This window comes from Lynx canadensis, chromosome B4, assembly GCF_007474595.2.
Source record: "Lynx canadensis isolate LIC74 chromosome B4, mLynCan4.pri.v2, whole genome shotgun sequence".
NCBI lineage: Eukaryota > Metazoa > Chordata > Mammalia > Carnivora > Felidae > Lynx > Lynx canadensis.
The window spans coordinates 105,322,319-105,336,823 of record NC_044309.1 but is presented as its reverse complement, the minus strand read 5'-3'; the positions used below and the strand labels follow the sequence as shown (position 1 = coordinate 105,336,823).

At 36.0% G+C, this 14,505-nt stretch overlaps 1 protein-coding gene across 1 annotated transcript in view; it reads right to left on the bottom strand.

Moving 5' to 3' along the window:
* The window catches only part of TMTC2 (transmembrane O-mannosyltransferase targeting cadherins 2), a 403,012-nt gene that overhangs the window by 113,546 nt on the left and 274,961 nt on the right, over positions 1–14,505 (bottom strand). Inside the window, exon 8 of the mRNA XM_030323323.1 lies at positions 13,624–13,745. Coding sequence (XP_030179183.1) covers positions 13,624–13,745 — 122 coding nt within the window. The remainder of the gene's footprint in view (positions 1–13,623; positions 13,746–14,505) is intronic.

Sequence of the window (14,505 nt, the reverse complement as noted above, 5' to 3'; positions counted from 1 at the left end):
GTGCAAAACAAAGAATTTAGATTCTTACCTTCCACCATATACAAAAATTAACTCAAAATGGATTAAAAACCTAAACATAAGACTTGAAACTATAAAATTTGTAGAATAAAACTTAAGAGAAAAGCTTTATGACAGTGGATTTGGCAATAATTTCTTGGATATGACACCAAAAGAACAGGCAACAAAAGTAAAAATAGACAAACGGGACCGTATCAAATTTAAACAACTTCTGTGTGGCTAAAGAAAAAATTAACAAAATGAAAAGGCATCCTATGAAATGGGAGAAAATATCTGCAAACCATGTATCTGATAAGGGGATAATATCAAGAATATATAAATAACTCCTCTAAGTCATCAACACCAACAGCCAAAAACAATCTGATTAAAAATGGGCAAAGGACTTGGATAGACATTGCTCTAAGGAAGGTAAACAAATATCCAACAAGCATATAAAAAGACGCACAACATCACTAATCATTACAGAAATGCCAATCACAACCTCAGTAAGATGTTACTTCACACCTATTAGGTTGGCCACTATAGAAACAAAACAAAACAAAACAGAAAATAACAAGTGTTAATGAGAATGTAGAGAAGCTGGAAGCCTTGTATACTCTTAGTGGGAATGCAAAATGGTACAGCTGCTATGGAAAACAGTTACAGAGGTTCCTCAAAAATAAAATTATCACATGATCCAGCAATCTCACTTGTGGCTTTATATCCAAAAACATTGAAAATAGGATCTTTTTTTTAATGTTTGTTTATTTTTGAGAGAAAGAGAGCAAGCAGTAGAGGGGCAGAAAGAGGGGGACAGAGGATCCAAAGCAGGCTCTGTGCTGATAGCAGTGAGCCCAATGTGAGGCTTGAACTCAGAAACCAGGAGATCATGACCTGAACTGAAGCTGGACACTCAACCAATAGAGCCAATTAGGTGCGCCAGAAACAGGATCTTGAAATGCTATGTCCATACCCATGTTCATTGCAGCATTACTCGCAGCAGCTATGTGGTGGAAGTAACCTGAGTGACTACTGGAAGATGAATAGAAACCACAGAAAACGTGGTATATACACACAATGCAACAGTATCCAGCCTTAAAAAGGAAGGAAATCCTGTCATATGCTACAAAATGGTTGACCGTTGGGGACAATTATGTTTGTGTTTTTTTTTTTTTTTTTTAACGTTTAATGTTTATGATGGTAATTTTATGTTATGTGTTTTTTGTAAGATTTGTTTTCTTGTTTGTTTGTTTATTTATTCATTTAGTGTGAGGGGGTGCATGAGCAGAGGAGGGGCAGAGAGAGGGGGACAGAGGATCTGAAGCAGGCTCTGTGCTGACAGCAGGAAGCCTGATGCAAGGCTCAAACTCACGAACCATAAGATCATAACCTGAGCCAAAGTTGGACACTCAACCAACTGAGCCACTCAGGAGTCCCTGTTATGGGGATTTTTAAACCACAAAAACAAACAAAAAACATACGGTGGAAAAAAAGTAGAGAGGGAAGAAAAAGAAGCCTCTGACAACAAATAAAAAACTGTAACAAACATGGCTAACATTAATTCAAATATATCAATAATCACTCAAAGTGTGAATGGTCTAGATATACCAATTAAAAAATAGAGACTGAAAGTAAATAATAATAATAATGATAATAATAATAATAATAATAAAAAGAGCCCAACTATACATTGTCTATAAAAAACCCACTTTCAATATAAAGACTGATAAGTAAAGCAAAGGGACAAATAAAGAAAAAACATACTAACACTAATCAAATAAAGTTCGAGTATTACTTTCAGACAAAGAAGACCTCAGAACAAGGAAAATTATTACACGTAAAGAGGGGCCTAATTAGGAGGTCAGGGGATACCAGGATGGAATACAGAATATGACAGAAGAATCATAATATATGAAAAATACATGAAATAAGCTCATTGAATAGGGTGAGGAACCAAAGTGCTAATCTATGTTAAGTTTGGAAATTATTTAAGTGTATAAAACAGAAGGTGAAAGAAATTATACATAAGAACAGTCTTCGAGGTGTTAAAGCTTTTTCCCATGGCAGTACAGGTGAACAATTCTAAAACAACTATACATGAATAGCAGACTGTGAACAATTAAGAAAATGTATGGTGCATGGTGGAAGCCAGATTTCTCTTTGTTGGAATGTGAAGTTACACATATCTATAATACATATTCTATAATAACTGTATCTGTACTAATATAAATGCAAGTCCATACTTACGCCTTCACCTCTAATCATAACTCTAGTCTCCTCTTCTTTATTTGTAACTTCCTATTCCAACAAAGAGAAACCTTTGTTCCACCCCTGAGAGAGCCCACATGTAACAGCACCCCAGTAGCAAGCAATAAGTACACCTAAGAATCTAGTTCATGGTTTCTAAACCATTCTCCAATAAAGAGAATGCTCCTTCCAAGGGCTCCTTGGAAAAATTTCTGACTCTCAGACTTCAACAGTAAATATAGAAGATGAACCCGGAGCATGTTTTAGTGACAGAAAATAAGAAAGTTCCCAAAGGTAAAGAGACACACACACCCATACCCACACAATGATGGAGGTATGTCAAGGGGATATATCAGCCTATGAAAGAGCTCCCATTGGTCAAAGCTGGGCAACAGAACTAATCTGAGCAACAAAATAAATAAAGTAGTATTGTGTTATAATCCAATGCATAAACTAAATATTTCTGAGTCCACTCTAATATACATAAAATTTTGAATGGATAATTGGGGAGAGGAGACAAATCTCCCATGCAGAAGAATTCCAAATAATTTATGCAGAGATTCTGTCCTCAAGGACAGGGAGCATAGCTCCCCTCTCCTTAAATACGGATCACACACAGTGACTTCCTTTCAAAGACTACAATATTGAAAGAGAAGGGGGAAATATCTTGACACTGGAGCGATATGATAAAAATACCTCAAGCCAGGTTATCAAAGTTAATATAAACGGTGATAAGTCTTACTGATAATACATAAATAACCTTGACTTGATATGATGAGAAGGACACTTTATCTCTGTGGTCTTCCTCCTCAAAACCAGTAACTCCAGTCTAATAACAAAACGTCTGCCAAAGACCCACTGAGGAACATTCTACAAAATGTATGACCATTACTCCTCAAAAACAAGTTAAGACTGAGAAACTTGGTCAGATGGAGCTAAGGAGACAAGGCAACGAAATGAAATGTGGGATCTTGGAATAGCAAAAGAACAGCAAACAAAAGTGAACATACCTGAAAAAAATATAAACTTTATTTAATAATCACATATGAATACTGGCTCATTAATCGTGATAAATGTGTGATACTAATACACAATGTTAACAGAGAAAGTTGGTTCAAGCGCATACTGGAACTCTCTGTACTAACCTCAGAATAATTCTGTAATCTAAAACTATTCTAAAAGTGTTTACTTAAAAATTAATTTCTTAAAAATCTATGTAAAAGCTACAAAATTTTAGCCTTTGGTTTATTTGACTTGAAAATACATAGGTATTTGTTAAAACATTCTCTTTTCCTATATGCTCTGAACAGTTTGTAACAACAGCAAATTCATAAGATAAAAATCTTTTAAAATACTTGTTATGATTCAAACTGCTAAATAAGAGGATGAGAATATTCCAGGCAAAGAAAAAACTCAAGCAAAATCGTAACTATTGCCTCTGATGGACTACTCTTTAGAGGATATAAGTATAAGCTTTTAGTACAGGTATTACAGGAAAAGACCTTAAAAACTGCCATGATCAATTGCTATTTCTATTTCAGAAATAAAAACAATTAAAAGTAATTTATATCTAGTTGCAAATGAATAAAGTGAATTTCCTCTTTCAAAATAATAGCTGAAATTTAGTGAGCATAAAAACAAAGTTATTTTGTTCTACCTGTATTCTGGAGAGGCCATACACATCCTCATCACATTATAACATTATCAACTGTAGTTCGACTTATTATGGATTTAAATTAATTTAGACAAAGGGCTATTTTTAGAGTAGTCCTAGCCCCAGTATTAATAAACTTTTACTTCCAAAATGCTGACCTTGGTGGCACCTCCATCCTGATTTCTGGAACTTTCCCACTAACTATTGCTGTTTCATCTCAAGACATAAACTAGAACAAACTATGTACTATATAATGTCTTCAGGTTCTATTTCCCAGGGATAAATTTTCCAGGCAGACCATTATATCTGACAACTACACTACCTATTTCTCCATTACCTGACATCATAATACATATAATGCACGGTCCGTGCCCATCTTAAATCCACTGCCACATGGTTAATATCCAACTTACCAAAGGGTCCTATTTATGCACGAATCCTGCATGTTGAGGTCTTCCACCTATGGTATCATTATTACAATGAACATGAATTACAGTGAGCCCTCAAGAATGTACCTTGTCACTTTTGACCAAGAGCCTCAATTATACCTCAGAAATGAGAGTCCTGCAATGTTAAGCCTTTGGAAAGAATTATGCTTTCCACTAAGAGAAGAAATAAATTCCTAGGTAGGTAAATCTCAGGTGTTCTGGCTCCAGCTCAATGTTCTACCAGGTAAAGGTCAGCAGTCTACTATACCCAAGTGTCCCACACTGTCCTCCCTTTCAGTTGGCCATGCAGTGTTTCCTTGTTCACAACCTAAAACATGAAACTATATACCATGTATGGCATCCCATACATCATATATACCCTATTCAAATTAAAATGTTAAACCTCACTACCACTGTTTCCCTTTTACTTTACATAGATACCTAAATCCATTTCACAATTACCCCTGTTAAAACTCTTTTTTTTTAATTTAACAATATACAGAGAGATTACCTTTTCACTTCAGAGCAGCATTACAAGAAAACCTAAAAACTGAGTGGAGGTTTGTTTTAAGAATAATTTTTTGTGCATTTGGAAGTTAGACATTTATGCACTTGAGGCACTGTAATATGCAAGTTTTATCATAATAAACAAAGGCTCAAGAGCAATTTAAATAGAACAGCCTTCAGAAAAACCTAGGGGTGGTATAATCCAATAGAGTTTGGACACCGATCTTGATTTAGCCTCTGTGAATGTCAGCTTCCTCATTCTACATAGTGGGTATCTAGATATGGGATTGCATGAGGAAGTATTAGAATAGCATATACAAAATGTCTAGTTCATTGCATGATAACGAGTATCAATAAATATCAATAATTGCAGGACAAATTCCTTGAGTGTAATATGGGTAAATATAAGGGAAAATGACAAAAACGATACAGATTTGTGAACATGTTCCTAGTGAGGCTGGTTTGAACCTACTTAGGAGGCTGCAAAAATGAAAACTTTCACATTTGAGGACAGATGTGGCCTCCTTTATATGTGTGCATGTGTGTGAATATATACGTCCATATCCAGATGCCATAGAGAAAAGAAAAAGGCAATCTCCTTTTATAAAAGTATTGATTCAACTACTTAGGAGAAAAGACACTTGCTTTTGAAAAATACATGTTGTGTGGACCACCTTTCCTAAAGGTAAATATAGGCTTACACCAAGATATGTTTTTTAACAAGGAAAGATACTCAAATTTTCTATTAGAAAAAGAAATCAAGTGATGAAAATGTAAAACATAAAACAGAAAGGGTTTAACTCACATTAAAATGTTTTCATGCCTTATTACATAAGGGAAGAGAGCGTCAAAGAATAACAAGTTGATAGTCATTAAGTAGAATACGTGTGGTATAATACATCAATGGGGCTCATTTAAAAAATTAAAGAACTGTAAAATGGAAGAATAACACCTACCAAGTTGTGCGGAATCCCATTCCTATAATAAAAATGAAGGAGTAAGCGAGTAAGATTAAGGTACCTACCTTACTGTCCCTTCTGAAACAAAAGCCATGACAAAAGCCATAAGCATGGTAGCCCATAGCTAAAGTATCTGTCAGTGGCATTATTATGAATTTCTTGAGAATTCATTGAAAGAATTCTCACTGAGACCTTCCTGAGGTGAAGGAAGTGCCCTGCTGGTCGCTGTATCCCCAATGTTTACTATAGAGCATGAAATGAAGTTCAGCCTCAGAAAATGAGTGTTAAATGCAGGTTTTTATAAAGGATTTTTTTAGACTCCTTCAAGAAAGCCAAGCTATATTTAAGGGAAATACCACTTCCACATCTCCATCACTCCAATAATGTGGCATACCAGAGTACCGGGGGATTATGAGGTCTATGCCTGCTGGGTTATTGAAATTGCACTAGATGATAACTATAGACAAAACACAGAAACCAAATCAACAAAATCACAACGAAATGTAAGTTGGTTTAAAAGCAATATAACCTTACTTACCCCTAAATAAAAAGCTGTTTTTTTTTTTTTCAAACACAGCAGCATGTATATGTAAATATAAAGCAGCTGGACTTATTTCATGTGACCTATAATGCCTGAGGACTTGATCATTTTAATTTTTAAGATTCCTAAGACAATGTGGCCAATGAAAATCTAACAATGACTTCTACTAACTGACATACAAGAGCAAAATAAAAGCCTAGAATATCTGGAGATGCCCTGGATTCCTGTGTCAGTCACAATAAGTAATTATAAGATTGATTGTAGATAACAAAATGTGTATCTTGAAGTGAGTGGGTGGTTTCTAAAAAAACAACCAGATTCATTATGCTTCAGAGTAAAAATAATACAATACCTGTATTATTTCCAGAATTCTAAAGCACGTTTCAGTGAAGTAACTTCATATAAAATACTTAGCCGAACCCTGTACTGAATTAAACTTTCTTCTACATTTCATTCAATATCTCGGATGCATGGTACATGTGATATCATGCCTTCTCTTTCCATAGGATAAATTTTGCAACTTGAATATACCCATAATAATTATTCGGTCAGAGTTACAGGGAGTTTTTGTCCCCCTCTCCCTCCTGTCTAAACATGGCCGTGCAGTGACCGTAATGAAGCACCCGAATGCTAGTTAATATACAAAATGGGAAGAACTTTGCAAAGAGGACCAAATGAAAAAAAAATAATCTAGGGTCTAAACAGCAATAATTATTACAAAAGACCCAGGGAAACATACAGCACTGTACTTCCACACAGACTACATCGACACCACCTTAGCCTGGGGTTGGAACTTTACAATGGAACCTCAAGTACTTTCACAACTGGAGTTTTATGTAGCCCAATTAACTCTGGCTAGACACAGAAGTCTGGCTCAGGGCTTCCATGCAGTAGCCAAAATAAAGGTTTTCTGTATCAAGAATTACTGTCAGTCTCCCATATCCTTCCTTCTCTCTTACTTACCCAAACCTGGAAAATAAGCTAACAGCCAAGGAACTTTTACTACAATTTAAGTCAATATTAATTTTACTGGCTCACAAAAACCGCAAAATATTTGCCTTAAATAAACTGAACAGGACAAAAAGAGAGGAAGACCAAAGAAACATTAAAGTGAGGATGTGCACACAAATAGAGAACACACAGCTTTAGAAACAACTATAAAATCATCTGAAATACCCAAATAATGGAAATGTTATTCCTTCCTTTCCTCTCTTAATGCATGCCCAATTTTAAATTCATGGCATTAGCCCTAGGTAACAAAGTTCAAACAAGGAATAAATCAAAATTTTAAAGAGAGCTCATGTTTAGTATTTTAATTGGACATGACACTGGTATGAAAGTTCCATATATTTTAAAGAGAATGTCACCCGGGCCCAACTATATTTAAACACAGAGGGTACCAGTGACCCTAAGGCAGAACTATTCCATAGGGTATGCTGGAAAATTTGTATTCTAGTTTTCACGTAGGACCTAAAAGTGCCAATAGCCAAAAACAGAAGTCTTAAGTTCATGACTTATGATGCCTAGTAATAAAAATGTATTTAAGGTGATGTCTAAGAATAAGTTATAAAAAGTGGAAGAGATAAAGTACTGACTGACTTTTAGAATATCCAATCAGGTATAACAAGCTAAATTAAAACTTCCACTTTTAAAATTATTTAATACAAAGTGAAAATTAATGATGTTTAATTCAGAAAAACTTAAGGTTGTACCCAATTCTACTAAGTGAAGTTTTTCTTGAAGATGTTGCTTAATTCTTTGAAGCTCAGTTATCTCATTTATAAAAAGAGGATAATAATCATTATAAAGCTTCACAAAATAACACGCCAATCACAGGCACTCAAGAGATATACACCCCTCTTGTGCCCACCTCCCCTTCTGGGCTCTTGAAAGATTACATTGTGTCCACCGTATAATCATGCTATTGCTCATTCATTTATTCAGTACATATCATTGGAGTCATAGTGATGCCTAGCATGGAGTAGTAAGTTTCGATACATTTGCTGACTAAATGAAGGGATTAATGAGGAAACAAGGATCAGAGCAGGAAAGCAGAAATATTAAAAAGTCATGCACCCAGGGGTGCCTGGGTGGCTCAGTGGATTGAGCATCCGACTTTGTCTCAGGTCATGATCTCATGGCTCATGAGTTTGAGCCTGCGTCGGGCTCTGTGCTGACAGCTCAGAGCCTGGAGCTTGCTTAGCATTCTGTATCTCCCTCTCTCTCTCTGCTCCTCTCCCACTCACTTTGTCTCTCTCTCTCAAAACTAAATAAAAACATTAAAAAAAAAAAAGTCATGCACCCAGCCCTTAAATAACTTAAAACCTGAAATGTACAGGGATAGTTACCAAGATATGAAATGCCACCTACTGAAGAGATCAAGAAGGTAAGTGAAAACTTAGTTCCTCCTCCATGTGTAAGGTCAAAAGACCAAGATTTATGTCTGCTCTTCAATCTGGGAGATGCTACTATAAGAGATACTGAAACCAGTGCTATGAAAATACGAAGAAAGAAAAAATTAACTGCTTGAAAGACTCAGGAAAGACTTCATATAAGAAGTAATATTTAAGTGGAGAGGCAGAGACAAAGGACATTTTCCAGGGGAACAAAAAAGGATTTGATCTATGGAATTTGTCAAAGCATTCTGGGAAACTCAAAATCACTTTGAACTTTCCTAAATACCACAAATACTACAAATTCTTAAATGTTTGTATGAAAAAACATACTGGTGGTAATAAAACCACTGTAAATAATTTTTTTCTGATTTCTCTTATAAAAATATAAATCTTATATAAAATCTCACTGTATGGTCTAAGTCTGATTTAGCTGTGTGCCATTTTTACATATTTTGCTTGTGGTCAGTTTTGACCAAACAGTAAAAACACTACCCACCTTATTTTTTTCTCTTCTCTTGAGACTAATAGCCAATTCCATTTTATAATATCTTATATTTAAAGCATTCAGAAGTCAAAATGTGTGGCATTTTCCACTTCGCAAACCCCATGTTAAGTCAATGGCATATAACCAGGCTCAAAAACCCTAAATTAGACAAAGACCATCCATTGGGATAAGAAATTTGCCAAATCTCATAATTCAAAAAGAAGCTGTTAAAGATGGTTGTGGGATTTTTGGCACTGTGATTTTAAGCCTTTCCATAATAAGGCTTGTATTTCATCTAATCAGCTAGTCGGAAACTATAAAAATTTTGTTGGTGGGGGGGAATTAAAATTTGGATTGTAATACACGAGTCTTTCCTTCCCTTCCATATGTTTCAGTAAATTAAAACTTCTAAATCTTGTTTTTATAAAAAAATGCCTTCTAAAAAATAAAGCAGCCTGTAAAATCATATTTTTGGTACAGGAAACTTAAAATATACTCATGCTTGAAAAGAAGAAGAAAAAAAGAACACATGGTTTCTATATCCAAAGCAGTGTTACGGTCTAGGTATATTCAGAATTAAGTACATTTGAGCTTTCATCTTTTTTCTCTTTACTAAATGACTTTTTTAAAAAAATCAGGCATCTTAAACTTTTTAGGTATTTTTTGAAGGTAATCCTTTATCAATTTAATTAAAGATGTTTCCATCTGAATTCCATAAGAACATCTCAAAGACAGTAGTTGTGGCAAGAGGTATACATGATTTGTTCTCATGAGGAACTGTGTGAATTACCACCCTTAAGAATAGGAAATAAAAAGGTTTTTACAAGGTTAAAAAAAAATTACCAAATGATTAAACTCGACATGTTATGATCCTGTAAACATCAGAAATAGCAAATTATACTCTCCAACTCTGAGATATGTTCTCCTTTTCCTTTCTCTGTCCTTTCTCCATTGGGCCTTACTATTTCTTTCATAATTTCTTCTTCCACGTTTTTTTATTTCTTCATCTTTGTTTGTATATGAAAAGATTTCCTTATCTTTATTCTCCATTCCTTCCTTCCTTCTTTGCTTCCTTTTCTTCTCCCTCCTTTCCTTCCTTCCTTCCTTCCTTCCTTCCTTCCTTCCTTCCTTCCTTCCTTCCTTCCTTCCTTTTTGCAATCTCTACGCCCATGTGGGGTTCGAACTTATGACCCCGAAATCAATTCCCATGTTCTACTGACTGAGCTAGCCAGGTGCCTGTAGTCTCCTATCCTTTAAATGAAAGTTGTTTGTCCTCATATCTTTAATTTCTAAAAGCTCTTGTTGTTTTATTTTTTCTTCATTATTTATGTTTTTATAGCATCTTGCTTTTATAAAATGCTATGTTACTATCTCTAAGAATTTTTTAAAAAAATTTTCTTCTGTTTCCTCCATCTTCCTTCTCCTAATAATTTGCTTCAGTTCCAATCGCTTACATTCAAGGTTTCCTAAATATGAGTGATGGTTTTTGGTTGCCCACTGTTATTCAAAAGTTACTTAATAAAAGCTGAATGGAGTTCCTTAGGCATCAGTGTGCTTCATAGACCGAGAAGATTCACTTTTGTGTATCTGGTTTGGGAGCTAGTCATTTATGGGTGACCTCCAAATGTAGGTATGTGGATTTCTGTTCCCTACAGTGTGCCACTTTCTCCAGGTAAGAATTCTACAATTTCTCAGGGGTGGGACAGGTGTGTGTGTGTGTGTGTGTGTGTGTGTGTGTGTGTGCATGTGCACACGTGTATGCGTTGCGGTGCTGGATAAGTATAACTCTGTGTTGCTGGTATTATGCATGTGGTTGGGGAGGGGTAATAACAATCTGCGTACTTCAATGGAAGATACTGAGTCAATCTTTTCAGTCCTCTCTGCATTTCACTTTCAACTATGCAAGCTATTCCTGCTTCATGAACCTGTCTTACTCAGCTGCTCCACTATAAACCTTCTTTTCCCTGCCTTGGAAGTGACTGCCTGGATGCTGGCATTGAGCACTGGGGGGAGAGACCTGATGGTTTCAGACACAGTTTACAACTGATTACCCCATTTAATAAAGGCTCCTTAACACTCTCTTCTATGCCAGCCCCCTCCAAGTCTTGAGTCTCTCTGGGTTTCTTTTTGAGTATGTAAGATTTCTTTTCATTGTTACCCCATCCCAAAGCCTCTTCAGATGTTGGACTCTGTTCTCTTTCTTTCTGTCTCTCTCTCTCTCTTTCTTCCTTTCTTTCCTTCCAATTTTTTTTATGTTTATTTATTTTTGAGAGAGACAGAGTGTGAGCAGGGGAAGGGCAGAGAGACAGGGAGACACAGAATCTGAAACAGGCTCCAGGCTTGGGCTGTCAGCACAGAGCCCGACATAGGGTTCAAACTCACAAACGGTGAGGTCGTGACCTGAGTTGAAGTTGGATGCCTAACTCACTGAGACACCCAGCCGCCCCTGGTGGATTCTGTTCTGACAAATCAGTTGTAATACCTCTTTCCACTTTCTGACTTCCAAAAATCATCTTAAATTTCACCTCCCCATTTTGATTGTTCCTGTGAGGTTATTCCTTCTCAATATTTTATTCAGTATTATAAATATTTAGTATAATATTTAGGATTATTATTCTTTGTTTACCCACATGATCACATTTCTTTGTTCACATTCTTTTTGCAACGTAATCAGCAACTCCTTCTAGATTTAATTGTGTTCTTTTGAAGGACATCTTCAGTAATTTCTTCAGCAAGAGTTTCTAGTGGCCTGGTTTTAATTTAATTTCTTGGCCTAGGAATTTCATGACCATGCAAGTAAAGCAAATTCAAAACTCAAAGCCAGACAAAAGGAGGGCAGTAGTAAAAATTCATTCCTTCTCCATCCAAATCCCATGCTGAGATAGGCAAACCTTCATGCTGCCTTCTTATAGCAGTATGCAAATATACTCCAGATTATCCTTTCACAGAGGGTATGAATTTTCCTGCTTCATTTAGGTATCTAATCCCTGGCCATTCACTGGTCCAAAGCTTTGTCTCTTACTCCAGCAAGAATGAAAACAAACAAAAAGCCCTTTCCCTCCAGTTGCCACAACTGGTAAGCTATACCAGATTAGCTACCAGATCAGCCAACGGTTTTACTGTTCTGACATTCGGTTACCCCTCACTTCCCGCCCTTAGGAAATTCTCTCACTACTTTTTGAACTCAGCTACGCATTGAGAGTTGTCTGCTTTATTAAGGACACCTAGATATATTTTAGTGGGGTATTCTCTGGTACTTAGTCTGCCTGTACCATTTAAGTGTTTAGTCTACCATCTTCTGTAGAAAATAAAATGTTATTACTTTTATTTGTTTATTTTTTTCAACGTTTATTTTATTTTTGGGACAGAGAGAGACAGAGCATGAATGGGGGAGGGGCAGAGAGAGAGGGAGACACAGAATCGGAAACAGGCTCCAGGCTCTGAGCCATCAGCCCAGAGCCTGACGCGGGGCTCGAACTCCCGGACCGCGAGATCGTGACCTGGCTGAAGTCGGACGCTTAACCGACTGCGCCACCCAGGCGCCCAACTTTTAAATAATTATAAGCTACCTTTCTATGAATTCACTTAGAAATTACTTTCCTGACCATCTGTCCTATGCTTTTCTAGGAGTCATTTAGTTTTATTAATATTGAAGAGAGATTAGGTGATATAACTGCAACAACACAGACAATAGGTTGGGATAGGGATCAAAGGTTGGTCCGACTGCTTATTCTTATTCTGGATAAGCTCAGAACATTTACTTACCTTGAACAATCCTCTACAGTGTAAAATAAGACGTCAACATTACTTTGAAACACATGAAATTATGATTTTTATAAATCACAATGGTAGAATTCCAGCAATTTCTTATGCTTCAAACTAACACCACTTTCATGAGAATGTGGCCTCCGAGACTGCTGGTCACATAGTGGGTGGCCAAACAATGGCTCCACTTCTCTTCTGGAATGATTTCCAATTAGTAGAAATTCCAGGTGACACTAATTCACACACATGCAAAGCATTACATAATGCTAGCTATTTGGAAAGAATCAGACTGAGTTCTACAGTGTAGCCAATGGGGGGCTAACAGTGGTTTGTAGAACATAATCTTCATACAAATATTGTTATTATGAGAAATCCATTATGTAATCCATATATGGGATTCACCATCTATATTTTTCCATTAAGTTACATCAAAGATCACGACATACCACATTTTAGCTATGGCAAACTCTACAGCCAAGCAAATACATTTGTCTATAGGTTCTATACAGAGTTCTAACTCAGTGTTACCATCACTACCTCCTAACAGTATGAGTCAATCAGCTAAGAACCAATACCTTAAACTCTACCTCAGTCTGCATGGAGAAAACCAGCTTCTAAAGGGTGAGGAAGGAAGATGTTACTTACTGTTAGAGCCAGCAGTTTCCCATAGGTCAGATGAGCAGGGATGTGGTCAGTCTTGGATCTCAATGATTCCATATACCAATGCTCTGCTTCAGGGAGTTTGCTTAATCGCATGTATGCTTCACCTGGGAAGAAAGTCATAAAGATCAACCTGAGGACACAGCTTTCCAACAATGCAATAGTAGCACATCATCGTATTTATACTCTATGAAACTTCAGATGCTGTGGCAAGTGCATTCACCCATTATCTTATTGGATTCCCCCAAAGTCACCATAATTTCCATTTCACATATATGAAAACTTGTATATGGAGAAATTAAGTGAAACGGTTAAATTCAAAACTTTAGTAACTAATAAAGCTTTGATTTTTTAACCTAATAACCTCGAACCCATAAGCATACACCCTTTGTCTTTTTCTTTTTCTTAAAGATAAGTTTGTTCTTTCTTATGTACAGTCAATTGTTCTGTTTTATTCACATTCATTTATTCCTTTAGAAATTCAAGCATTTATAGAATAACTACTAAGTAGAGAGAATTATGAGGACTTGGACAAAGAAGTTTAAGGTCCTTCCAAGATTTACAACATTGTTGAGAAAATAAGATCAGTAGAAGGAGTCAAAAATATTTTGGATTAAGTAGTGGTGCTAGATTTTTTTCACAAATTATTTGCATTTTATATTTTAATAAATAAATAAAATTTATGAGTATCACTTGCAAAATTCCGTGAATATATGATAATTATTTAGCACACCCAGTACCATGTACAGAACTAGTGAAGAGTTTCAGCCATCAGTTATTACTTTCAAGTTAAGCAAATTTTACCTGCCAAAGAGCATTTCACTAACAGCCAAGCAAGAGAATGAAAACAAAAAAACAAAAACCCCA